This window comes from Didymella exigua (assembly GCF_010094145.1).
Source record: "Didymella exigua CBS 183.55 unplaced genomic scaffold M421scaffold_13, whole genome shotgun sequence".
In the NCBI taxonomy this organism is placed as follows: Eukaryota; Fungi; Ascomycota; class Dothideomycetes; order Pleosporales; family Didymellaceae; genus Didymella; species Didymella exigua.
Genome location: NW_022984787.1, coordinates 296,910 through 322,686, shown reverse-complemented (window position 1 = coordinate 322,686; position 25,777 = coordinate 296,910). Strand labels below are relative to the sequence as shown.

At 56.4% G+C, this 25,777-nt stretch overlaps 10 protein-coding genes and 1 non-coding gene across 11 annotated transcripts; 4 read left to right on the top strand and 7 right to left on the bottom strand.

Annotated features, from left to right (window-relative positions):
* Positions 1 to 1,093: 1,093 nt before the first annotated feature.
* Positions 1,094 to 2,073, top strand: M421DRAFT_420464 (retrograde transporter). The gene is made up of 4 exons (XM_033592494.1): positions 1,094 to 1,180; positions 1,240 to 1,254; positions 1,322 to 1,735; positions 1,803 to 2,073. The coding sequence occupies exons 1-4, from the start codon at positions 1,124 to 1,126 to the stop codon at positions 1,917 to 1,919; spliced, it is 603 nt and encodes a 200-aa protein (XP_033448825.1). The 5' UTR covers positions 1,094 to 1,123; the 3' UTR covers positions 1,920 to 2,073.
* A 438-nt stretch (positions 2,074 to 2,511) lies between these two features.
* On the bottom strand, positions 2,512 to 3,639 carry M421DRAFT_5048 (carbohydrate phosphatase; the record flags this gene model as incomplete). The annotated part of the gene is made up of 1 exon (XM_033594832.1): positions 2,512 to 3,639. One exon carries the CDS (start codon positions 3,637 to 3,639, stop codon positions 2,512 to 2,514), a length of 1,128 nt encoding a protein of 375 aa, XP_033448824.1.
* A 697-nt stretch (positions 3,640 to 4,336) lies between these two features.
* Positions 4,337 to 4,818, top strand: M421DRAFT_149572 (uncharacterized protein). Its single transcript, XM_033587562.1, has one exon. It carries the CDS (start codon positions 4,531 to 4,533, stop codon positions 4,783 to 4,785), a length of 255 nt encoding a protein of 84 aa, XP_033448823.1. The 5' UTR covers positions 4,337 to 4,530; the 3' UTR covers positions 4,786 to 4,818.
* Positions 4,819 to 6,763: 1,945 nt separating this feature from the next.
* M421DRAFT_62773 (uncharacterized protein) lies at positions 6,764 to 7,222 on the top strand (the record flags this gene model as incomplete). The annotated part of the gene is made up of 1 exon (XM_033595998.1): positions 6,764 to 7,222. One exon carries the CDS (start codon positions 6,764 to 6,766, stop codon positions 7,220 to 7,222), a length of 459 nt encoding a protein of 152 aa, XP_033448822.1.
* Positions 7,223 to 12,678: 5,456 nt separating this feature from the next.
* On the bottom strand, positions 12,679 to 13,441 carry M421DRAFT_420459 (60S ribosomal protein L31). Its single transcript, XM_033592493.1, has 2 exons — positions 13,128 to 13,441; positions 12,679 to 13,032 (listed from the first exon to the last, which is right to left on the bottom strand). The coding sequence occupies exons 1-2, from the start codon at positions 13,128 to 13,130 to the stop codon at positions 12,826 to 12,828; spliced, it is 210 nt and encodes a 69-aa protein (XP_033448821.1). The 5' UTR covers positions 13,131 to 13,441; the 3' UTR covers positions 12,679 to 12,825.
* Positions 13,442 to 13,752: 311 nt separating this feature from the next.
* On the bottom strand, positions 13,753 to 16,554 carry M421DRAFT_420458 (uncharacterized protein). The gene is made up of 2 exons (XM_033592492.1): positions 15,154 to 16,554; positions 13,753 to 15,101 (listed from the first exon to the last, which is right to left on the bottom strand). The coding sequence occupies exons 1-2, from the start codon at positions 16,342 to 16,344 to the stop codon at positions 13,878 to 13,880; spliced, it is 2,415 nt and encodes an 804-aa protein (XP_033448820.1). The 5' UTR covers positions 16,345 to 16,554; the 3' UTR covers positions 13,753 to 13,877.
* Positions 16,555 to 17,293: 739 nt separating this feature from the next.
* Positions 17,294 to 18,214, bottom strand: M421DRAFT_149494 (uncharacterized protein). Its single transcript, XM_033587561.1, has one exon. The coding sequence runs from the start codon at positions 18,063 to 18,065 to the stop codon at positions 17,514 to 17,516; it is 552 nt and encodes a 183-aa protein (XP_033448819.1). The 5' UTR covers positions 18,066 to 18,214; the 3' UTR covers positions 17,294 to 17,513.
* On the bottom strand, positions 18,063 to 21,241 carry M421DRAFT_420457 (FolC bifunctional protein). Its single transcript, XM_033592491.1, has 2 exons — positions 20,807 to 21,241; positions 18,063 to 20,759 (listed from the first exon to the last, which is right to left on the bottom strand). The coding sequence occupies exons 1-2, from the start codon at positions 20,989 to 20,991 to the stop codon at positions 18,314 to 18,316; spliced, it is 2,631 nt and encodes an 876-aa protein (XP_033448818.1). The 5' UTR covers positions 20,992 to 21,241; the 3' UTR covers positions 18,063 to 18,313.
* Positions 21,242 to 21,271: 30 nt separating this feature from the next.
* M421DRAFT_420456 (uncharacterized protein) lies at positions 21,272 to 23,402 on the top strand (the record flags this gene model as incomplete). The annotated part of the gene is made up of 1 exon (XM_033592490.1): positions 21,272 to 23,402. A coding segment is annotated over exon 1 (1,403 nt), but the record flags the coding sequence as incomplete, so codon positions are not given.
* A 264-nt stretch (positions 23,403 to 23,666) lies between these two features.
* Positions 23,667 to 23,754, bottom strand: M421DRAFT_t64. The gene has a single exon. It is a non-coding gene; the product is annotated as a tRNA-Arg (tRNA).
* Positions 23,755 to 23,827: 73 nt separating this feature from the next.
* On the bottom strand, positions 23,828 to 25,727 carry M421DRAFT_420455 (uncharacterized protein). Its single transcript, XM_033592489.1, has 4 exons — positions 25,582 to 25,727; positions 25,005 to 25,531; positions 24,788 to 24,958; positions 23,828 to 24,739 (listed from the first exon to the last, which is right to left on the bottom strand). Exons 1-4 carry the CDS (start codon positions 25,675 to 25,677, stop codon positions 24,136 to 24,138), a joined length of 1,398 nt encoding a protein of 465 aa, XP_033448816.1. The 5' UTR covers positions 25,678 to 25,727; the 3' UTR covers positions 23,828 to 24,135.
* Between the last annotated feature and the right edge of the window lie 50 nt (positions 25,728 to 25,777).

Below are 25,777 nucleotides of genomic sequence, written 5' to 3'. Positions count from 1 at the left end.
GGGGTGGAGTAGGGTTGCTTGTTGCTTTTGCAAGGTAGGAGAGCTACCGGGGACAGACCTTGGTGTAGTACTGAGTGAGTTGGGTGAAGGCTCCAAAGGCCCCTGGATCCCCAATGAGCACACTAGTATATGCTACGCCTTCGCTACGGCTGGATGGTGGTATAGATAGTCGGAATGGCCATCGGCTGAAGGACCCTTGGGTCTTGCAGCAGAGGACAAGGTGCTCTGGCATCTTGTTGCGCTTGCATGAGCAGGTGAGTGTTGCGTCGTTGTGTCTGTACTTTTGGTGGTACCAGGCAAAGTCGCCGTGCATAGATCGGATTGAGAGCAGTCTAGCTAGGGTGGCTCTTGGTAGTTCTAGTTCAGGTAGTCTGCTACGTGGTGCATAGTCCAAATCCCAGCTCTTGTACCATTTCCGCGACCAGCTGTGGCTCTCTTGATGCTTCAAAGGTATCTTGTAAGATACACAAGCCAGTGTTTGTAGTAGCACGGGAACAGAAAGGTAAGCTCATGATACCAGAGTTCAGATCTCAAGACCGATATACGAGTGAACAGTGATCGTATGCGACGAAAGATGAATAGAGAGGATGCTGCATTCAACTATGCAGATGAGCAATGCAAATGTCCTATTTGCAGCCATCCAATGGCTGTATATCAGACGAAGCCAATCTACTGCGATCAAGACAGGCCCTAAGAATTCGATCATGTGGCAGTCTAGACTTGCGCTCGACTGGACCACTTACCGGTAGTACCTTCCCGTCTAGGTACCAGCATGCCGCCGCCTGTAGGGCTCGAGTTGCAAAGTCTCGTCAGATCTTAAAGCTGACGGTAGTACGGAAGCCTTCGTGGCCGGTTGAATAATCATGCTGGGTCTGGGAGGTTGTTGTTGGAGATGACGAATGTGGAATCGGCGTTTGCTGTGCCTGCCAAGCCAAGACACCTAGGTAAGTGACGGCATCCCATAGATAGCTTCCCCAAGTTTCAGCCTCCTCTCCACTCGCAACCCCACCATCTCGCATTCACAGTACTCACTGTTCTGTTTGCTTACCGATCTTGAGTCGCCTGGATAATCGCTCTCATATCATACCAAGGAATAGTCTCAGCAGGACTTTAGGCAGCCACAATGGCTTCGCGACTCGTGCTGGTCCTGGGTGACCTCTTCATCCCAGATCGCGCTGCAGTATGTTCACATGCAAATAGTATACAATGCTAGGCCTCACAAACTTACAGGCTGCTTAGGACATTCCCACCAAGGTACGAGCTACCCCATGACCCCGCGGTCTCCTCTTCCCGATTGCGCCGCGACTGACAATCGCCCTAGTTCAAGAAGCTCCTTGCGCCTGGCAAGATCGGACAAATTCTCTGCCTTGGCAATATTACAGATCGAGAGACATACGAATTCCTGCGAGGCATCGCGCCTGACCTACAGATCGTCAAGGGCGATTTCGACGTCGAAGCACCAAACCTCGCCCTTTCTAAGGTCGTGACCCACGGATCGCTGCGCATAGGCTTCACACATGGTCACACAATCATACCGCCAGGCGATGGCGACAGCTTGCTGATCGCAGCGCGGCAAATGGACGTGGACATCTTGCTATGGGGCGGCACACACAAGTTCGAGGCATACGAGATGGAGGGCAAGTTCTTCGTGAACCCAGGAAGTGCAACAGGTGCTATGACGACAGGGTGGTGGACAGAAGACGAAGATCCTACACCAAGCTTCGTGCTTATGGACGTGAGTTTGCCCCTCAGCGGCGACGATCAATAAGCCATCGTGCAACGACCGGCTAACAGCGAAACAGGTCCAAGGTGATGTCCTCGTGCTGTACGTCTATCAGCTACGTACAGACGCGGAAGGAAATGAGAACGTCGCAGTAGAGAAGGTTTCGTTCAGGAAAAACGGCGGCGGTGCGGCATAGACACGATCCTGCGCGATCAGACGGTAATTGAGCGGTAATTGAGCGGTAATTGAGCGCATACACAATGCAGCTTCGAATAACACGACAGCTTCGGTATCTTTGCAACGAATCAATGACTATCTCAGTGCATGCATAACGCAGACTTGCACCTCAGGAGGACACGACAGTCGCAGTAATCATCCTGCGAATCAACGAGCAAGCCCGAGCAAGGCGTCTCGAGTCCTTTCTGTTGTGCTACGGAAGCTGCACAGCAGATTGTTCACGGTTAGGCGCAGCATCGGTCTGCATTTCGGACATAAGCCAACTGCATACTTGCGCATTTTGTGTTTCCTACACTCGTCACGCCCCTGAAACAGACCCTGTAGCTCAGCTGAGGCTCATGCGAGCGTCCATTTCAGATTTACCCCACATTCTGTCACTTCTGAAACTACTGCGGTGCCCCCATGAACAAGCCAATAACAGCGGTGGCCTGACCGTCCGGTGAGGCTCTGTGAAACCGTGCAGCCTCGGTCTTACAGCTGTACAACTCGGCTCGAGCAAGCAAGCCCTCGCCTTGCACTGCGTGGAAATCCTCCCGACCTGCAGTTCCGCTTCACTGTGGTCTCCGGGCGATGACATCTTTCACGGCCCGTTCCACCTTCTCGAAGACGGATGGCAGCGCGGCTATCATGCCATAGTTGCGCTCCCCTGCAATGTGTCGGCCCTGTGTGAAGTCGATGCCTCCGCCGTGGAAGTCTTTGATTAGCCCACCGGCTTCCGTGTATAGGATGTGCCCGCCGGCATGATCCCATACACAAGTGAATCTGTCGACAGTCTTGGGAATGCGAACCATCACGTCTGTCGACCCAAGTGCGAGTGCAACATGCTTGACTTGCTGTGCCCAAATGACAGTGCCTGGCCATTGCCCACCGAGCTGCTCACAGACAGCCTTATGCTCCTCCTGCGAGAGACTGGTCTTTCCCAACGTGCTCTCAACGAAGTTCAGCTCCTCAAGCTTCTTCTCTGGCAACTCACTCAGGTTAACCTTCCTCGCCTCTCCCCATCCGTTTTCCATCATCCTCCTAACGAATGTGCCCTGCCCTTGGACCGCAGACAGCACAACTCCAAACCCTTTCTCGTCAACAAGATCCTCATGCACCCTGCTCTGTCCCAGCGGCCCTTCAACATCAAACGCCAAGTTCGGACACCCAATAATCCCCACAGCCTGCTTGCCATCAGCCAGCAAGCACAAACACACAGCATATTGCTGGCCCTGCATGAACGTCGCCGTCCCATCCACAGGGTCCATGACCCACACACGGCCCGTAGCAGTCTGCTCGCCCTTCCCGCCACGATCAATCAGCTCAAACATCTCCTCTTTGCTGGCCGGGAAGGTAAGTGTCTGTGCACCCTGAGCAGAGCCGCTTTGGGTTCTCTCTGCATGCAGACTCTCTGCGCGTTGCACAAGCTCCCACACGCGGTCTGCTAGCGGCGCATTGGAGCGCAACGCGTCTGCGCTCTCCTCGCCGAGGAATTGATCGTTCGGGTAGATGGCATGGATTGCACTGATGAGGAGCGCCTGGGCTGCGAAGTCGGCTATGGTTACCGGCGAGTCGTCGGCTTTGGTCTCTGCGGAGACGTGATTTTTCAGCGAGCGCAGCACGGATTTGGTCAGAACTGAGGCATTGTGGACGGCGGCGAGGGCGAGGCTGAGCTCGGCGGCATAGGGCTGAAGTGCCATTGTGTGCTTTTAAGTGTCAATTGGGGATTGTGATGGCTGTCTGCGATTGCAAATGGAAAAGTTTTGTTGACGAGGCGACGTGAACATCATGTGCTCGGCAAAGACCCGCGATCGCCCGACTTCTCCATGATGTGCGGTTTATTCTCAGGCGGAGCGCTGTACTGAGTGATGTGTTGCAAGGCATCAATCTCGAAACTGCGCAATCGACTCGCGCCTTTCGTCTTGGAGGGCCAAAACGCAGCGTCCGTAAGCAGCGTGTGCCTCCCAGCCTCGCCTCAGCCTCAAGCAACAACAGACAAACAGACGGGCAGCCAAGGGCCGATTGACAAATGTTGAGTTTTTTTTTGCATCGGGTGAGGCCGCCAGGTTTACGCTCAGGCACGCTTCTGCCTCACGGGTCAGGGTGCCCTTACAACGGGAACGGGAGCGATGAAGGAAGCTCGGCCCGAGTCGGGAGATTCACGCTACAGGCGAGGCTGCGAGGCTGGCTATTGATTGCTTGAATTGGATGGACATCCGTGCTTCGGTGTTTGGTGACACTGCATTGGGAAGCGTGAATCATTTGTGCTTTGGCTGTGCAGGAGAGAGGTTTTGCTAGTCTGAGCTCGCCGTCCTTCACATTGTGCTGGTATGCAACCGTATAGCGAGGTTGCTTGCATAGAGCGCTCTTTGGAGGTACTCAGCTACGTGATACCCGTCCGGCTGAGTCGCAGAGCCCTGCATGGTCATGCAACTGCGGACTGGACAATGCTGAGCTTATCTCCAGGACTGACGTCCAAAGAGATCCTTCAACGTTTCAAAAAACTGTTGGTGGTTGAGTGCATGGTTCTCCACTGATATGTCGCAAGCCATATCCCAACGAGCTTGGTGGCTGCCGCATTTATGGGGTAGATGCGTGCGCACATCTGTGCGTCTCCAGGGTGTTCCTTCTGGCAACCGCGGCCGACACGCGCTGCTTCTGCATTACGTGCCACGCGGTCTTTACTGAGTCGTTTCACGGGCAGCTTCTCGCTCGATAGCGCCCAGGCCAAAGTGAGGGGTTCACGAGTCGTGAAGCTCGTTAACCGCGCTCAATTTGATATCAAGATAACGGCAAATTGCGCTTACCGTTCCTGCAGCCTGTCGACATCACGATGCCCTCCGTAAGGGTTGCGTGCTGAACCTTGAAGGTGAGCCGTGGGGGTTCCGTCCTCGTATCTGACGGACGAATGAGCATTCCAAGGTCATCTGCAAGTCACTCCTCTGGCGTTCCTGTGGGAACTAAACTTTGCAGGCATTTGACAGCCTGCAGGGACAGACAGAACTGTCCATCACCCCTTTGGGTAGAGGGCAGGCAACGAGCATGATCGTTATTTCGCTTCAAGTTCCTGGAGCGAAAGTGCTCTAGGCGCGCTGAGAGACGAGGATCCTGACCAGGTCGCTAGGTAGCCGTGAACAGCGGCGAGGCCTACCAAATAGGCGTCCTCCTTAAACAGTTCTCCTTTCTGACCACCGATCAATAATGCTTCGCCCTCGCCGTGTGCCTGAAGCGGGACGACGAGATGTCTAGCGCGTGAGTATGGCCGACGCTGAGGGCAATACGATAGCCAGACGAGAGCCAGAACCGCTCCTTTCGCAGAATTCCCTCATGAGGCAGCGAACGTGCTGATCTCCACGGGAATAAAAGTGCACATCAAATGCTGGAGGGTGCTTGGAGGGGCGAACAGGACCCGGCCTGTTCAACGCCGATCTTGCGGCGTAGGCTAGACTCACCCACATCATGTGCTTCAAATGGTAACTACAAATAATCCTGGCGCCGAAAGCGAGCATTGCCGTGATGGCGACAGATAACGTCGTCAAATGTCGCCATGAGCGGTGGCTTGACAGACTGCACGAGGCTGAGATAGTACTGCGCACATTCCAGCAGGAATTTTTTCAGCTTACGACAGACGAATCACGGAATTCCGTAAGATGTGGAACTTGGGCTCAACTGCAGGGCTGAGGCAGTGAGCTGTCCGGATTGCAATTGTTTGCCATCAGCTCCAATATGGCGAACGCCGGGGATCAGTTGAGTGAGTCGGCTATTCATGCACAACGTCCCTTAGAAGGACGAGGGTATGAACGTTTCACAGGCACGCAGTTCGCTGCGCCAGCTGCTCGATAAGTGATGCCTTGGGGGCGAAGCGTGCAGTCACCCCACGGCGACTTAGGCCTGCAGCGTGATCGCTGAAACTCGATAGCTTGCTCCTGTTTAGATCACTCTGGGAAAGGCAGCGTCCGAACCCCAGTTTGCACGTCATCCGCCATGTCCGGAAGTGCAGATGACTAGCGAGTGGAGACTGGATCTTCGTCATTTTGGGAGGCTGGTCGTGCTGCTATCACGCTTTCTGGCAGTGGTGTCACACGAGAGAGAAGCTGCGCAGACAGTCTGCCTATCACCGTGCTCACAGGTCCGGCTGGAGTTGCCAGTGCAGAATTTGACCGCTGTGCAGCAGCACATGCGTGAAAAACCGCGAAATGCAGCGCTCGACAGCCTGCGGGTGCGCGAAATCGCCCTCGTTGAGCGAATCGATGCCGCGCAGGCAGAGCGTGCTGGGCCAACTGGCAGCACCGTGGTGGCCAAATGGGCGCCTGGGCGAATCGCAGGACGATGTGTTGCACCTGTTCGACAGAACCGCCGCCTTGCCTCTTAGGGCCTAAGGCGCAAAGAGGGGTGCATGAGCAAGCGGGCTCGCAAGGGTACAGCTTGCGGCGGCTTCCTGAGAAATACTCTGGGCTGCTGCGTGGGTCCATGCGCACGCCTGTATCCTGAGCGGAGGTGCGTGGGACACCCTGTTGACTAGCAGCCTGCATGACCAGGGTCTGATAGGTCGCCGGCCGTATGCCATGTTCCTGAGCGCTGGTTTAAGACCATCTCTGCGCCTGCTCCCGCAGAACCCGTCTCCATCAAGGCTCCGCTGAAGACTCTAACGCTCCGTGACTCCTGTCTGAGCACTCACTGCTTCATAAGGAACACTCTCCTCTCCCCTTCTGAGCACTCCACCACCATCTTGCCCCGCCCAGCCGCCGACTACCCGTCCGCGTCTCAGCTTACTCTACCACCACACCACACCACCTCAATCTCACATCCACCATGACTTCCCAGATGGACTGGTCTCACGACTTCTGCCTCTCCTGCGACCGCCAGATGGAGGGCGGCACCTACTGCTCGCAGGCCTGCAGGCTAGCAGACCTCGAGAAGGCTGGCCAGCAGCAGTCCGCACAACTCTCGTCGTCTGCTTCGTCCACATCCTCCTCCAACCACGGCTTCTATCTTCCTCCGGCTGTCAATTTCTCGCAGTATCAAGCATCATCAACATCACGAGGATTCGACATGGGCCACTCAAGTCCGTACCACTACGGCACCACCGCGAATGGCTCGTACTTTGCTCCACCAAAAGTGGGGCAGCGTAGCCTCACGCCATCATCATCACGCTCGTCGCTGTCGTCAAACTCCTCGACAACACAGTCAGGCATCACCGCCCAAGCGGCATCGCAACTAAACAACTACATGCGATCGTTCGACCAAACACGAGAACAAAAGAGGAGGTACACGCAATACTAGTCGGCCTTCTGCTCTCCTATTTCTCTTTCTTGCAAAATGGTCTCATCATCTTCTGGAGTTTGGTATTACGAAAATCACGGAACGCCGGATGACTACGACACTCGGCGCATATATCCTTTGCTTTTGGGTTGCATCCCAGCCTCGGGCTCGGGCTTGTAGCCATCGGACCCGGCGAGGCCCTCGGAGTTTACTCATCATATCGATCGCTGCTCTGCGTCACCTTTGTATCATCTCCTATTTACGCATGGCGGAGCGGTGTACGATCAAAAGCACATATATCCACCTCGACACCCACGGAAAGCGTGAGCTTGGGGACATTGTTTATTTACCAGCATTACCAGCCTGGTGTTTGGCATGGCACGGATGTGAATTGCTTTGCTATGCTGTATAGCGTAGCGTGTTTGTTGGCAGATATCCCCTCACTCATACGGGCGTTGCATGACGCACCGGTTTTCTACTCTAGCATGTTATGTAGTCACTGCTTCAGCATTCCAATGGAAAGCGCAACCACGAGATCCACTCTTGCGCAGCTTGAACACAAAATCGCTCTTCTCTTGCAACTCCGTGACGTCCCCAGTGACAGCCTTACATAACCACAACCGCCTGCCCGACGCCGGTCTGTACTACGGTCATCGCGCATCCGGGTGAAACTCCGCACGTGACATGGTGACTGATCGCAAGGAGACTGGCCCTCTGGGGGCGTCCTTCAGAACAGCGGCCAGGCCCATGGTGTCGTTCCTCTCTCCGGCCCCAAGCTCTTCCAACTCCCTGTACCTACCACAATGTGCAAATTGGTGTCAAAACCTCCTATGAGCTCTCACACAGACCAGGTAGAATTTTCGCGACGATCCAGACGTTCAGCACCGCTCAACGCTTCATACGGCGCTGGGAGGCAAAACGGCAGATATCCTCAACGACCCAACACGGGAGGCAGCAGTAGCAGCCAACAGGCGCCGTATCTGCTCCGGTTCTCTGGGCCCCAAGTGCTGCAGTCCCTTGACGTCTGGCGCACCTCAGGCTCCAAGGCGGGCCTGCACCTCAGTGGCTATTGCAAATGCGGGGATGGGCCGCCAACTAGCGTCACAGGAAGCAAGCATCCGCAATCATCCCACGCAGCATACAGCAGTCATTCGGACAAGCTCTGCGATCGGCGGGCACTCGATATTGCGCAACACGCGACGTCAGTCTGCTTCTCGAATTGCCTCACCACCAGCACCGGGCATCTGTTGATCGACTGTGACAATGTGCTTCCTGGCAGAGTTTTCGTTGACTCCTTGTTGACTCGACTCCTTGAATCTTGCTTGGCCATTTCCGACCTGCCAGCTCACCCACGGCTCCACTTACGGAGCCCGGATATCGCCCATTCTCCATGCTCGCCGGCGGGCCCCGAGCAATCACGACACCCAAGCTCCACTCCTGGCAATCCCGATGCATTATGTCATCGCGTGTTGCAGGCGTGACGCTTGGCGAGTGGTGATTCGTGCGATGCTGGCAAATCCTGTTCTGGTCTCAGACCACGTCGGCATGATCCCAGGAAAGAACGAGGAGCAGGGGCTCGGCGGCTGCTTCCGAGCCTGACGAGCGATCACGATTTACGATCCACGGGGTTTCAACAGTTTTATCTTTATCACGCCCACAGGGTCCACCATAGCACCGACTCGGTAGATGGGAGACGGGAACATGCAGGCACTACCCACACAAACAACAAGTTTTGTCCACGTTGCATGCAGCATTTGGTCCGATTGCGAAGGACTGCGACAAGCTTTGGCCTGCGCCGCTGCGCCGTATCGGAGAATCAGATCTCTCCCCGACGGAATGGTGAAAATTTGACGTGGCGTGCTGATGAGGCTCAAGGCCGATCAGATGAGTCAAAAGGGCACAAGCTTTTGACAGTGACACCGAGCCGCCATGTCTCAGAAAAGTTTTGTTGACGATGTTGATTGATGAATCGCAGATCGCAGACTGAGTGCCTCCAGGCCACAAAGTACTTCAGCCTCCATGCACGTGCGGCGCATATTCACCTTTGAGTAACGGGCGTCGCAGTATTGCCTAAGGCATTGTCGGGCATTATTCTCCCACTACAGCACAAGCTGAATCAGGTTTCGTGCAATACTTTCAAGTCTTTGCACAGCCGAACCGCCATCTCGGTCTTCCAGTGGGAGCCTGTTCGCTCTCTACGCATCATGTCTGGGCACTCAGGCACCATAACGCGCCGTGCCCGCACATTGAAGAACCGTCTCCCGACAAATCATCCCAGCCAATCTGCAGTCCTTCCGTCACACACAGATTTTGTTCCTATCGCAACTCCTTTAGTCCTGGATCATCTAGACATGGCACACGAATCCTCCACAAAGTAGCTAATGTATTGCGCCCCCACCACCAACGCCTCTTTTAGGCTATCAGATTCCATGGGTATTTCCTTGATCTAGAATCCTTTCCCCGGATCGACAGGAGACTAATTATCAGCTATTACCCATCCGCGCGAAGGAATGCTGCAGCCTGCAGCATCGTCGACGGCTGGGCCTGCTGGGGTCGAGGGCTCCGCGGACCTGGAGGAGTTCGCTTGATGTGCAGCAGCGTTCGCGCTGACGATCGAGAACATTGGCTGCAAGACACGTCAGGAGTGTTGAGCCTCGATAATGCTTTGGTCGTCAAATAAACAACGAGTAGCATTACTTGTCGGCAATTGTAGTGGTGCGTACGAGTTGCTACACAGAGCCTCAGTCGCGCAGCCCCACGACACGTATAGTGTGTTCGGCCGAGTCGCTGGATGTGGATCTGTGCAAAATGTGCCATCCGCAGCCATCAGATACATTATTTTCTGGAGTCTCTTTTGAGGGCTTCCCTGCGCGTGCCTTAAGTGAGGAAAAGCTGATCGTCTTGAAGCATCAGCTATCACACCGACGCATACCTCATGGCTCTACTCGCGATATCTGATGATCAACATTCCATGGAGTCTGAGCGCACGAGACTGAGGCGACGCCAGAATTACAAATTGTGAAATGCACCGGCTTGTAGCAGATCAATGTCAGGGAAGCGTCATACCTCTACTGTCCAGGCTTGTGGCCGCCAGGTGCGACTGCTTATACGGATACACAGTAGACTACTAATCACACCTTTAATGTACAACTAGGCGGACGAGTGTCTGATGATCACACCACCTCATCCGTTCCACGGACCCGCAGTAGGAATATCAGCGTGACGACAGACCTCTCGGCAATACACTGACCGTCTGGCATTTGACACCGACACGACACGGTAAAGGTTCCACAGCTCCGTGATTGCGACTTCATGAAGACAACGAGCGACTTAGTATCGGGGTGCTACCACACGCCTCCCGTGTGTAAATCTGCGCAGATACTAGATACATAGATCTGACGTCCCACGTCCAGGTTCGCGGCCATCGAAAAGTGCAAGGCAGTCGTTCAGAAAGGTATCTCCAGTGGCGGTGAGATTTTCCGTTCATCCACAGCTTTGAGCTCCACAGTTCTGGGCTCCAGCTATTACCGATTCTGAAGGTAAAATGTGCATGCTTCGATGGGACTGCGCGGCATAGGCACGACTGGTGGAAGTTGACTGCGGCAACATCGTAGCGGCTTTCTCTGATGTCGATGGTGTGTGTATGATGTCTGTCTAGGAACGAGAGAGAATCAGCTATTGAGTTAGAGATGCACAAATTTCGAAGTGAGGTGCTCGCAGTATTGACACAGTCATGTTGGAAGGCTATGATCGTCACTTTCTTGAAGATACTGCAGGCTAATTCTGCTTCGGCTACCTCTCAGCTGAGAAACCGAGAGGGGCGAGAAACCGAGAGGAGGGGAGGGGGTTCAGGCGAAGGCCGAGCCCAAGGAATCCGCTCTATGGTTATATTTCGGAAGCCCGAGTAGTGAACATTGTCTTTAAGACCGATAAAAAGGGAACTGTAGGCGTGGTATACAACAGACGTCGTGTTGACTGTTTTGCGAAGTCGACTTATGTGCACCTGGTTGAGGTCTTTGCTGATATTCCAACATTCACATACTTATCAAACTATAGTTGCGCAAGTGCGCGTACGTGTTTTTCATCTACGAACCAACAGCAATTACAGCAGTCTACATGTCTTAGTGAAATGAGACATCACTGATCTGGACATCCTTGTAGCGGGGCTGTGTCCAGTCTTGTCACGATAAGTGCTGTCAACCCGAGGAGCCATTGGACGGGGTGAAAGAGCGATGTTGGCATTATCCTCGACTTCATCCACATCAATCTGGCCGTCCTCGCCTACAGTGTAAAAGACCTAATCTTCCACAACAGGTCGATCGCTTTGTCTATACAGTGGCCGGCATGCATCAGCTTCGTATGCCGCCCATTCACAGTAACAAGACTATTAGCTCCGAGAGACCGAACTGTCGACGTCGTCGGGTTGCTCGACTATCGCTTCAAACCAGAAGACTTCCAGAGTATAGGGATGATTGCGTTACCAATGTCGTCGGAGAAGCACAGTCCGGTCTCATACGACTTACATTTTTCCGTCTTCCTCATGTTGTAAAAAATAGTTACATGGGGTCGTCTAGCGCTTCAATTGTAATCCAATATCCATGCCATCGAGGTTTGATCTCCGTACAGATGTCGTGTTTTGTCTTGAAGTCACCAGCAGTTGTGGCTTGGATTCCAAACCGGTCGCCAGATCGTGCCTCACCGGACTTGGTGACATTCAGCTTCGAGACACGATGGACCCGAGGACCATACTGGATCCGACGTGCTGACTGTACCCATTCTCCACATCCTCCACGTCGTCTTCGTCTTCATGTTCCTCATCGTGTCCTTCGTCTTGAACACAACTGGATCTAGGCTCGCTTTTGCGCCGTCACCATCGTACTCCTCGAGAAGCTTCCATCAGCAGTTGGGAAATGCGTGCGAGCGTAGGCTCAGCTCGAGCAGCCGCAACCTAGTGAAGGAGCATCTGGCAAAGTGCGGCAACCGCGCTGCACAACTTCAGCGCTGCACTCAGTCAGTCACGTAATGGAGAGTAATCGCAGAAATATCAATTGAGTGCTGTAGGACATTCCGCAAAGGGGTTTTGAGAGTTGACTCCAGCACCGATGGCATTTGTTTCCGCCACCGCATGATTGCCGGACAAATGATTAACCCGATCGATTGTCCGGGACTCGTTAACCATATGTGGTTACTGGTAACTGTTGTTACTCCGGGCTACCTGCACGGTGTTGAGCTTGGCATAGTGTTTGAGGTTCGTGCGAAGGAGAAGCACATCGGGACTTCGGTGTTCGATGCTGTTGTGAACCTGCCCGATTCGGCAGTTTCGTCAAACAGATGGACTGGCAGGACAGCAAGAGGAACAAAGCGTGCGTAGGGACCGACTTTGAGCCAGGCGCGTGGCTCTTTAAGTTAGTTACTTACTCCACAGTTGTCAAGGTATTGGGGTACAGAGTCACACAGTGAGATGGGGAAGCATTTAAGTGTGCAACATGGCGGGCATGAATATCATTTAGGTATCATTTCACAAGCCTTTCGCTGTCTAATCAAGCAGCTATTCAGCAACCCGCCGGAACGCCATGCTTTTGATATGCATCTTCGTCTTCTAGTCCTCCCAGGGTGTTCAATATCTAAGCGTCCTCAACGACCTGGGTGTGGAGACCCTTGGGGTCCTTGACATTGACAGCCTGGACGTAGGAGTAGAGCTTCTCCTTGGCGCCCTCCTCGTCGTTACGCTTACGCGAGATGCGGACACGGAGGCGGAAAGGAACGCCCTTGATGCCGGACTCCCAGACCTTCTTGTTCAACTGGGGGTCGAGGCGGACGTCGGAAGTGCCCTGGTAGATCGATTAGCCGGTGCCTCAGTGTGGGAGTATGAGCACAGCAGTCGCGCATAGTGCACCCTGCAAAGTGCCCGCTGGTGTTTACGTACCATAGCCTTCTCAGCGAAAGCACGGATCTCCTTGATGGCACGGGGAGCCCTCTTCTTGAAGGAAACGCCGTGGACCTGTATACCGCATCAGCCTTGTGTTCCTCTTCAGTCTTCCGCCCGATGCCCGCACAGTTGAACAAACACCCAAGCCAGCGTGATCGGTCTGGTCAGGTGTTCGCCCAGCTATGACAGACCATTGATGGACTTCAACAAACTGAATCAACGTACGCGCTTGTGGAGGTGGATGGTGTATTCGCGAGCGACAACGTCAGCGATGGCGCTGCGCTGGGTCTTGCCGGAGGCCTTCTTGGTGGAGGACATTTCTGCGGAAATCTGTTAGCAGCGGTTCGGTGCGGGAGCTGCGCGCAATTGCGCAAACAGGCTCGGCGACTGCAGCAGTATCGCTGGCAATGTACGTACTGACGGAGATCGGCTGTGGGTTAGTCGACGTTGAATTGAATGCGCTGGGAAGTTCGCAAAAAGCCTTCGAGCAGCCCTCGCGAAATCGACGTGGGCCTCTCTCGCTAAGCCGCTTGGCGGTGCTAGACAGAAAAGTGGAGCACCCCTTCATCGACACCAGCCTCTTGCGAACATCAATGACAAGTGCGAACGCCAATGAAAAGATCAGGTTGTTTGATTTCTAGGTATAATTTGTTTGTAATAGTAGTGGCGCCGCTTCTATGCTATTTCTTCCAGCTCAACCCCAAATTGATCTATCGTGGCCGCCCACAAAAACGCCGTTCAATTCAATCAGAGATGCCCAGGTAGATCCCAATCCGTCTTCTGCTTTTGCCCATCGTGTTCATTATCATCGTCATCCTCTTCTTCATCTTCATGGTGGCTTTCATCACTGCTACTCTCATCCTCAGAGGCTTCATCGCCGTCGTCTTCAGCGTTGAGCCGCCGTTCAATGCGTCCACCATCCTCGCCCCATAACTGCAGTCCCCCCGGATCTCGATCCTCCGACAGATTCAAATCCGGTATTTCCTCCATACCGGGATTGAGTTCGTTACGGAAACGTGTCAGAGCTTGTGAGAAGCGTTCAAAGTAGTACTGGGGCAAGTATGGGCCCTTGACCTGCGTACCGTCCGTGGCTTCTGTTGTCTCGCGTCTATCGTCGCCGCCGAGGTCGATAAATGGAACGTGTTCGTCTCGTACTTCCCCGGTAGGATTGAGGTAGGCATCCATCGAACGGCGAAAGCGCTCGAGCATCTCCTCTGCATCGCGGCGCATCTGAGGCATCTGAGGCATCTGCGGCATTCTGGGCATGTTTGGGAACTGCGGGTACTGTGGCAGAGATGGAAAGCGTGGCAACGACGGAAAGCCGGGCATGCGCGGCATCTGTGGCATATCCGGCATGCGCGGTCTGTTGGGGAACTGGGGCAGCTGGAATGGAAACGACGGTAGCTGACCTGGCAGCCATGTCTCCTCTGGTTCGTCAGGCTGGAAGTAGTAACGTGGCGATCGAAGTGCCTGCGACTGCGGAGAGCTGACACTGGCCGGTGATCTGGAACCCGCATTTGCATCGGCGTCTAGGAGATTGTTGGCAGCTTGTTCACTATCAGGTCCGTTCAAGATACGCAGCTCATTGGTATTGTAGGAGTCGCAGTTGTCGCACTGGTTGCCAAGCCAATGGTACTTGACCGAAGATTTTCTCGAGCAGTCGTTGCATTGGATGATCGCTCTGGTATTCTCAAATTGCTCGGGCATGGGCTGCGCTTCGATTGCTGATGTCAGCTTGCGCCATTGCAAGTCCATCTTCACGGCGCTCTTCTTGCATATTGGACACTTGTACGCGGTCTGCATGTACAGTGTGTAGCACTGCTTGTGCATGTAGTGCCCGCATGGCATCGAGACGACCGCCGCAGATGACGTGAAGAGGTAGTCGGTGCAGATGGGACATCCGGAGTCAGTAGCGCGTGGTATACAGACATGCGAGTCCGCGTGGGATATGGTAATGCAGACATTGCATCTCTGTGTGCTATGAGAAGGATGGCCTGAGATTACATAGACTGTGGAGACTTACCTGACAATGCGTGTAGTCTTTACCAAGACCTGCACCACGTCTGCAGATACCGCAATCTGGGCAGTGGTAGATCTTCTTTCTTGCGTTGTTGTCCCACAGCTTGCAGATATCACAATAATAGCACGCCGCCTCGATGCCGCACTTCTTGCAGGCATCAGCTGCCTTTTGGGGAGTCCCACATGCCATGCATAGCATGTTCTGTGTAGCCTTGCGGTTCAGTGCATGATCTTCGACTTCATCGTGGCAGTGCCGACATGTGTACCAATGTCGACAGTCGTAGCATTGTACCTTCACATTGCGCTTATAGTGCTGACAGCCCAGTACAAGCTCCTCCTCGTGGTCATCCTCGTCATCTTCCTCGTCTCGATGATCGACTGTCCGATATGTTGGGCTTGTGTCGCCCGGCCGCAGCTTGTAGGGATTCTCGGTATCGACATCAGACGCTGCGGAGGCAGGCGACGAGGTGCGATTATCTGAGAACACAGAGTGGCCGGAGTTGGGTGTGAAGGGACGATCGTGTGAGACGAAGCTGCTCGGAGAGGTTGGGCGCATATGGTGGTATCGTTCGGTCATCAGCCCATGTACCATCTGCGCGCGTTCATGCTCGGTAAGATTCAGCGCCCTGATCTCATGGATGCGCGCGCGCAGGTGGGTGAAGCCATCGTCGGCGGGCAGAGACTCGGACATGCCGCCAGCATGCTGGCCTGCGGTACTGAGTCTTGCGCCGTGGATAGCGGTAGGAGCAGCAGGCGCACTGGAGACGGGAGGGTTGCGTTCAAGGCTGCGGAAGCGGTGTTCGAGGGCGCGGGACGGATTCGAGGACATGTCAGCTGTAGCGGTTGGGATATCTATTGGTGCAGTGGTGTTGATTCTGCCTTCGCCATCGCTCTCTTCATCGACAACCACATCATTGGGCCGGCGGGTGAAGGACGAGTATCTGCGAGCTCGTTCTAACAGGGAGATTGGTCGGGCGCTAGCAGTCTGGGGTGCATCGGTCGCTGCAGGGACTTCGGCATATGCATCGTTATCGCCATTTCCTGGTGTGGTCGCAAAGCTGGCGCTCTGATTGGCATGTGAAATTGGCAGGCCAGCTGCGTCACCGGCTGACGGCACAGGCGCAGCACCAACACCGGAGAGGCGGCGCCCAGCTCTGACCACGGGGTCAATAATAAAAGAAGATATCAGACTCATCGGTTCATTACTGGAAAAAAGGGCGCCACGTAGGTGGAAAAAGTTGCGTCTCAGAACGTGGGACGATCTGCTTTGATGGCACGTGAAGAACCGTGACCAGCCACGAGACGCGCCGCGGTTGCCACAACCAGGACAGCCTGAGTGAAGCTTGCGTTACCAAACAACAGTCTCCGAACCAAGTCCACCGCTGCTGGTTTCAAGATGTTTTGCAGACGTTGAACAAGCACGCACGTTGTTTCACACGCACTCCTAGATCAGGCACACCATTCAGCGCGAAACGATGACCAAATCAGAATTCAGAGGCGCCCGCAATAGGCGATTTGCGTATTCGCTCGTACACGCGTGGAGGCCGATAAGTTCGATACGAAGATGTTCAGCGGTGTGTCTGAATGCAGTAATACATGTTTGCACGCGTGTGCACAGGGGTCCTTGGATCCTGCAGACTGCAGTACGACGTGGAGGGACGTTATACTTGACTCGTGCACGACCGTCAGCTCCTCACGGTCGGACACAGCACCAACTCCACCTCCAAGCCCATCATCGAGCATGAAAAAGGCAAGTAATTTGAATCCATCAAACACGGTCAGCAATCCACGGTTGCGCATGCGAGCGGACACGCGGCATCCCTGTCCAGCTCGCCTTCGCTCGTCCCAGAAAGGAAACCCACGATACAAGCATCGATTGTAGACGCTAAACCGCGGTTGGCGTCTCGCTCTACGCAGCAGCATGCTCAGGGTGACCCTGCTTGCGTCCCACGAGCAAGAGAACAGCGGTGTGTCACTGTCAAAACCCGGATGACAAAACGTGGTCGACTATGAACACTCACCGATCCTTTCCACGGAACGTCAGCGACAAGCCCTCACGACTCATCTCTGCGACCACCAAAAACAAACACTAGCAGCATAAACTTCGCCGACGGACCGCGAATTACCCGCGCACTATCCGTCAGCCCCTATAATTAGTGTAGTTACGCATTCAGGCAATCCTGAAGAAGCCATGGAAAACTGCCAACATTCCACGGTTGCCTTCCCCCACACAATCTTCACATGCAGCCGCATCGGGCAAGTTATCATCGAAAGCATCTGTCGCAGTACAGCTACCGCGGTTCAACATCTGGAGACAACCCCGTGATGCGAAACATGGCCCCCATGACAGATTGCGTCCCATGGTCACTGTAGAGAAGCGCCACGCGAGCTAGCAACCAGACCGTCCGCACAAGGCAAGTTTGCCCCAAAACGTGGCCGACTGCGGTACTTCCACGGTTGAAGTCTCATTTTAAATCGCCACGGCGGCCACAAGGGGCATGTTCGACTCACAACCATCGAAGACGGTGGCCAAACCACGGTTGTACTCCTGCAGACGAAACGATCACACGCGCCTCGACATGACACGACACGTCCGGGTCTCTGGTACCACGGAACGACGTGGAACATCGCCCACACGAGCCAGCAGTACGCATCTCCATATGCAGCAATTCGCCGTGAAGTGTCGAGCTCTGTATGCATTCCACGGTTGTGCTCCCGTTGGCCGTCTCCGAATGAGGCAGTTCGGCGTGAGGTGTCGAGCTCTGTATCTGTTCCACGGTCCTGCTCCCGTCGCCCATGTCCATGGTGCAGATCCGTACCCACATAGGGTATCTCTACAGCGGAAGTGTTGAATACTGTGTCGAAACCATGGTACACGCATGTATGCTTTCGAATGGCTAACGGTGCAGCTACCATGATGACTCGTGTTTGTTGGACAAAGTATAGACAGTTGACACATCTCACGCCTATCTGTCCATTGTATCGCGGAGACTAGACGTGTAAAGATAAGGGACGACAGAGACACTCGAAAAGCAGGATAACACAGTGTTCAGATCAACACCTCACATGGACGCGATGCAAACAAGGCCTAAAAGTACAGAGTCCCCATCCTCCAAACTCCACACACAATGCAACCGCATGCTATCGTATACACACCCCCCCGCTCATCTCCCCTCACCCTCTCGCTCATCAGGGAGATCATGCCGATAATACTTCACAGGCGTGCGATGCCCCTCCTGCGTCCCAGTCGCCAGCGGCCACGTCTGGACCCGATCTTCCTCGCGCGGTGGCCCCTGGCCCCTCGTCCGCAGGTTCGACACGTGCGCGTAGTGCATGACGATGTTCGGCCCCTCCGCGCGCGGCCCCGGGTGGGGTAGGCGGGCGCTCTGGCGGCGGCGGCGCTCGGCCTGGGAGGATGTCGCTGCATCAGGCGTGCTGAGGGAGGAGAGGGCGTCTTGCGGCTCCGGCTGGCGCGCGGGTATGATGGTGGTGAGTTCTGCTTTGCTACTGGTGTCTCGGTTGGCCAGGTTGGACCCCATGGCGCGTGTCGTCAGGCCAGCGCGTGCTCTAGCTCTGGCTCTGGGGAAAGAGAGGACTTTGTTTCCTTCGATATGGAAGGAGATCGCGTCTCCGGGCTCATTAACTCGTGACGTGGGCTTCGATGTCATTTTGTCGGGCTCGGTATCTTGCGACGTGGGCTTCGATGCCATTGTGTCGGGGAGCGTAGACGGGGTGGAACTACTGGACGGCCGGTCAGGATCTCCGATGGCGATCCTACGCTGTGTACCGAATTGGAGATCACTTTGCCGCCTTGCGTGGAGCCAGTTTGGCAACGCTTCTTCTCCGAGTCCCAGGGCCCCATCTCTTCGCCGTTCCTTCTCTTGTTTCACGAGCTTTCTCTTGTTTGTCTTCCTTTCTCGTCGGTCTTCGAGACGCTGCCTCCGGACAAGGCGCTTCTCCAATTTCTCCTCCCGGGCTTTCTTTTGAGACTCCATCCAGGCGTTCTGGCGAGCAAGAGCGGCTTTAGCTTTCTCGGCCCGTTCGAGATAGGCGGCGAGCTGTTCTGGAGTCGAGTGGCGTTCCGCGAACCGCCGGTCTTCAAGCTCGAGACGTTCCCCTGCGCTCAGGGCCGTTCCATCGTCGGTCAAGCCCAATGTTGTGGTCTGGTTTTTCAGGAGACGCATTTCTTCAATCTCCAGTCCTTGGAATTCGAAGTCCAGCGCCTCAAGCTCCGCTTGCAGTTTCGCCCGCTCCTCAGCAGCGGAGTCACCACGTGCATTTGCCCCGGGCTTTAAGGCAGCCCTTACGCGCTCCCGTTCTGCAGCCTGAATTGCCAAATAGGCTTCCCTGTCAGCCTTCGCGGCCGTAGTCGTGTCCGTCCACCATGTTTTGGAAGCTCTGGGCCGCAGTTCGCGATGGAGGTCGCCGACAAGATACAGACTGCCAGTCAGCGCAATCGGAGCCCAAGGCGCGATCTGGTTTGACATGTATTTCGCAGTGCACAGAGCCCGCAACGCGCCAAGGACAGGGACATGCACGCCAGTGATTGTTGGCTCAACAGACTTGGCAGCCTCCAGCAGCTCTCTGGGATCCATCGGTTTCACCCATGGCATGCCATCAACTGGGCCAAAGGTTGTAGTGACGACCTTGTCTCCCGGTTTGAGAATCGTCGCGAGATAGCGATGGGCGTCTTTGCCTGCAGTCATTGCGAGTACCCACGTGACGGGCCACCCATTCGCCGGTCGCTCCGAGGTGGGGGACTGTCCGAACCTCAGATGGCTATGCACAAACTCGTTGAGCGTTTCTGCGGCATCTGGGTTGTGGGCACCGTCTACCAGAACATGGTTCTTCCTCTGAGAGGCCTCCTTGAAAACCGGTGTCGCATGCACAAATTCTTGGCGTCCTGCGTGGTGCTGCTTTGCGTTGAGCAATAGAGTTTTTGCAAGCTCTAAAGGTTTTGGGCTCTTGTCTTTTGGCTTCATGTGTTTGGGGCTGCTGGAGTTTGGGGTGTTTTCTGGCCTGCTGGAGTTTGGGGTGTTTTCTGGCCTCTTCGCCAGGGTCTCCAAGACGTGCATGACTGCAACCACGGCCAGCTTGAGGTTCTCCTGCTGAAATGGCAGCAAAGTTGACGTCAAACGCTGCCATTTGCTGGCATCGTACAGCCTCTTCTGGAGCTCCCAGCTGGTCGATACGAGGCGAGGGCCCGCTCCGATTGACCGTGCGTAGTCGTCTATGACGGACTGAACGTTGGCCTCGTTTGCAGAGTTGATGATGTAAGGAACGTCTGGCCTTAGGATGCCGGCTTTGTGAGCAGCAATCTCCGACAGAGTATTCCCAAGGAAGTCTTGGTGGTCTCGAGCGATCTTGGTAATGACCGACACAGCTTGGTTGTTGAGTATGTTGGTAGAGTCGAGCTTGCCGCCCATGCCGACTTCGACAACACCGACCTCGACCTTTGCATCGTGAAAGCAGGTAAAGGCCACAGCAGTCAGAATCTCAAAGGGGGAGGCGCCGATGCTGAGCTTCTTGTCTACTCCAAGAACATGCTTCTCGACGATGCGAAACTTTGTCTCGGGCACGGGCTTGCCGTTGACGGTGATGCAATCCCACCTGACCCATCAGCCGGAGAATCACAGTAGAAGTACAAGTCAACCTACCTGTCCACTAGATGAGGCGATGTGAACTTTCCAACATTGACGCTCCTGCCGACCAGCATGGACGAGGCATAGTGGCAAACCGAGCCTTTGCCGTTGGTGCCTGCCACGTGAATAGACTTCCACGGGTAGGCTGCATCCTTCAGGAGGGCTGAAATGCGTTCAAGCCCCGGCTGGATCTTGGCCATCGAGGCTCGTCAAGGTGACATGGGCAGCAACGGAGCCACAGAGGGTTTGCAGTCAGGACGTGGCCGCAGCAGCGCGGTGATTGGACGCAGCAGCGCGATGATTGGACGCAGCAGCGTGACATGTGCGAGAGATTGTCCAGGCCGAATCAGGCAACGAGGCCTTGGCAGCCAATCTGAGTCGGAGCTCGATGTGGCCACTGCGAGCCGGCGACCCGTGCAACGATTCCCGCGAGAAGGAGGGGCATGTCAGCAGCGGTGGAGCGGTGGCAGACGGCCGTCCCGTTGCTTCAACACTGCAGCTGCATCTAGATATCCCGCATCCCAAGCGTGACTGCGCGTGACCGTTTTGCAGATGTGCAGTTGACGTCCCGGCTGGATGCACAGCTTTCCACTCAGCCTCATTTGACTAGCGCGAGCCCCTTCGCTGGTCGCCGCCGTCAGCCCTCTCCCCAGCCGCAAAGGCGCGTGTCCATCACGACCGCATTTCGCACTGCTCCGCTCGCCGCTGCCGCCCTCTGCCCACTTTTACACTCTCTTGCGCGGCGACTGACCGAGGCCGCGATGGGCATCCCGGTCGGCTGGAACATTGTGCGCGACGAGGCCAAGGAGAAGGACGTGTTGCGCGCAGACGTGACGGGCCGTTCGGCCATCCGCCATGGGCGGACGAGGAACCGCAGGGCCTTTCGCGCAGACGCCCTCGGAGGCGGCCATACGTCACGCTTCGCCAGCGCTCTCGAGCATGCGGCGCGCCCCGAGCATGCGCGCCCACCCGCACCGCCTGCACCGCCTGCACCGCTCGGCCCAGGAGACGAGCGTCCTCTACCCCCGCTGACGCCCGGGTTTGCGCCCGCCCATGTCCGTGAAGGCGCGGCGGATCTGGTGCATGCTCTACCCGAGCCGACAAACGACCGCCCAGCCGCTGCCCCGGTCGACGAGCACCCCGACGAAAGGGGCACGGTCGACCTGCGCATGCTGGGACGCTCGAGCTGGACGTCCGCCCGACGCCACGCGCCGTACGCCAGGACAGCGCGCCGCCGCGACAGCAACCCCGATGCCGCAGACGGGGCGCCCCCGAGCACCACCAGCGCCGTCTCGCGCCCGCCCCTCGGTCGCGTCGGCCACGGCAGGATCGTCGACGGCCCGCTGCCCGTCTCGTCCCTCCGCGAGTCCTGGTCGCCCGTCTCGACGCCCGACGGGCTCGGCGACCGCGAGCGCAGCAACAGCGTCTCCAGCACCTGGTCGAACCTGCCGTGGCAAAACTTCCTCTCGACCGTCGTGCCCGACCCCGTTGCGCCCACGGCCGAGTCGTCGTTTGCCTCGTCCGCCGCGAGCGCCTCGTTTGCAGCCTCCAGCAGCCGAGCCAGCAGCAGCAACTCGCACTCTGCCGCGAGTGCGCACACACACCTGACCGTCCCATCTCGCCGCGCGAGCCCTGGCGCGCGCCCCCTCCAGGAGACGCTCGAGACGTTTGCGCGCGCATGCGAGTCCTCGGACGACGGCGACGCGACGGCCTCGGACACCGACGACGACGAAGCCGCCGCAGACCCGCTGTCCAGGCGGCGCATGCGTCCGAGCTACTTTGCCGACGCGCCGCCGACTCCATTGTCACACGGGCGCAGCCTGGCAGACACGAGCAGCGACGCGCGGAGATATGTGCGCAGCTTCTACTCGCGCGACTACCGTCTGCGCGAGGCGCGCGAGGCACAGGTCGACGGGCCGGTCGACGGGCCGGTCGATGGGCCGGTCGACGACCCAGCTGACGGTCCACCGCAACAGGAAGCCGACAGCTTCGCGACCGCCGATGACGAAGCGCCGAGCACCAGCCCCGCCTCCCCGCTCGACCAGGAGCTGCGCGACGCCCGCAGTCTGCTCGAGCGCCTGACCAGACGCGGCGACATTGGCGACGACTTCTGGGCCAGCGTTGGCCTGACGCGCAGCTTCACCGACGGCATCGAGCGCGTCCAGGAGCGAGGCCGCTTTTAGCGGGTGCATCCACACTGGCTGTGGGACTGCTTTGTTCCTCGCGTTGCTGTATTCATCCACTGCTGTATTCCTCCACTGCTGTATTCCTCCATTGCTGGATTTCCCCGTTGCTGTATTTCCCCGTTGCTGTATTTCCCCGTTGCTGTATTTCCCCGTTGCTGTATTTCTCCCGTCGCTCTACTTGGAGCGACGCATCTTTGTATCTGAGCGTTTGGGCTGGCGTTTGCGGCGTCGATGGACCGAACGAGTGTCACTCGGACCGGTCGTTTTAACGAAAATCATGCGAAACTGACATTATTTCTCATGGGGCCTTCGGCGGCAGGCACTTCATTCAGCGAGCGAGAGACGCAAGGCAGGGCCATTTGTAGACTGGTCTCTTACCGAGACGAAAAGTAATCCACAAAGCACGTTCGTGCTTCACCTGCCAGACACCGCGTACCTACATCAGTGTTCCTTGCGTTGGCGAGGCGCGATCGTGCGTCTCGTGTGCCTGTGAACTTAAACCCACTGCTGCACTGAACACGCTTTGCTCGACACACCTGCCCAGGTCGTCGTCGAGTCGTCCTGGCTCGCCAAATGCAACAGAACCGCCCTCACCTTCCGTGTGATTTACTAGCGTCCGCTCCTTCTACCGTACACCTTCAAGCGTCGGCAAAAACATACTGCACATAGATGCCAAATGTGGCAAAAAGCATCTCCGGCGGGGCTCGAACCCGCAGCCTTTGGATGACCGTTTTAAGGTGGTAGAAGTCCAACGCGCTACCATTGCGCCACGGAGACCGGAAGAGGATTGTATGAACTTCTGACATAATTGGCAAAATAGGCCGTCTATATCCCCATTACTTTCTCGCTTCTTGGCTGCAAGATGGGTGTGCCGTGCGTGACGGCGCGGCAAACTCGATGCGTGCAGGTGCACGCGTTGGGCAACATGGACAGGTCATATGATGGTCTGTGCATGGGTGTGCATTTGCTCTCGTCTTGCTCGCGCAGGTGCTAGTAGAGTGATATCGCCCGTTTTCCAAATCTCTACACGTCTCGCAGCCCTCAGTGGTGGTACAACCTCGCCCACACAATTTTGTGCAACTCATCCTCGGTCGCACAATCGTACATGATCGTATCTGCCAACATTCCGACGCCAGACTCCGGCTCCAACGCCTCACCCTAGGAGGCGGCACCACGAATGTTGATACCACTCCCGCCGTTCGAGCCCTGCCCGCGGATGTTGATGCCCTCGGCCTCGCGCGATATGCGGTCGGCTAGTCCGCGCTGGGGCTTGGGCTCGTCGAATTCGTAGTCTCGCGGTGCGCTGTCGTCGCCCTTCAAGCGCCCGTACCCCTCGTTGTCGCCGTTGCGCGTAATGCGGCTTGCTAGTGATCGCGGTCTCGGCTCGTCGTCGTCGTCGCGCGTGATCCTGCTAGCCAGTGAGTTGACAGGCCTGCCGTCCTTGGTCATGCGCGAGAGCAGAGAGCCGCCGGACCCAGCGTCTGAGCGGCGGTGGTTGCCCATGGGCGATGCGTCGACATGGAACATGTCTTTCTGCCATCGCCCGTCAGACTTGCCACCTTTCTCCCCGTAGTTGGAGCGGTCGTGGGTCCAGCGTTCGGCGCTTGGGTCGCGGCGGCGGCGGGCGTTGCGACTGCGGCTCCGGCTGCGGTAACGGGTGCGTATGTTGGTGCTATCCTCTGCGAAGCCGAATCGACCGTCGCCCTCGTCGCCTGAGACAGGGGAGGCACTGCGACCTCGCAGACGGCCATGCCGCGATTCGCTGGATGACGTCAGTATAGTTGGACACCAAATCTGTAGGATACCGTACGCATCGTCTCCCGGCCTGTACGAGTCGACGTCGGCATTGAGCCTGCCCGCGTCTCTTGATTGCCGGTCTCGCCCGTCGCGGCGGTCGCGGCCGTTTCGTTCGTTGCGTGGGTGGTTGTTCCTCCGCCTCTCTACACCCGAATCTTCGTCCATGGACACGTCTCCGCTGCGGCTGCTCGAGTTAGCAATTGCACTCGAAAGATTCCGTGTGAGCCTGCCTTCTTCTCCTCCGGCTCCTCGAGCCCTGGTCGTCATCACCGTAGTCGAGCAGATCCCGCTTCGGTGGCTGCCGGCGCCGTGGCTCCCGCTGCTTGTTGTCTCTGACATCCGGGTTGCGTTGGTAGTAGTTGCTGCGATTGGCTGCGCCCTTGGGTTTCTGGTCGCTGACGTTGGCCTCTCGCACTATCAGGGCGCTGTCTGGCTTCTTGGAGTAGGGCTTTGCCGGCCGCGATGTCTGCGCCGCAATTGAGTTGGCGTTTGTGTCGGGGTGTGTAAAGGCCGTCAGCGCGAGGGCGGCATCGTCGGCGCTGTAGAACTCGAGGTTGACCGAGTGGTCGTTGACCCATCGCAGCTGCTTGACGCGCGGCTCCGTGCCGAGTATCTCCATGGCGTAGTAGAGCGGATCGTTGGGGTCGAAGTCGCCGACGCCTTGCAGATTCAGGTACTCGGGCCATGGCTTCTGCGGCTGGAGGTCTTCGAAGTATGCCGCCGGTACCGAGTCACCTTGCGTGGGCTGTTCTGGCTGCTGCGCGGTCTCGTCAGCATGCGACGGACAACGCGCTGGGCGCGACTCACTGCCTCTGCTTGCCGGGGCTGCGCGCTTGAAGTCTGAGCGCCCGCACCGACATCAATGTCGATGTCGTAGCCAACATCTCCCATTTCAACGTCCATGCTGAAAAAATGTAGTGCGGTGTTGTAGCAATGGAAGGGGCATGCGCGGGGTGGGAGAGGTGAGGTCGCGCCCGAGTCCGATGGATGGTGTTGCCGGCAC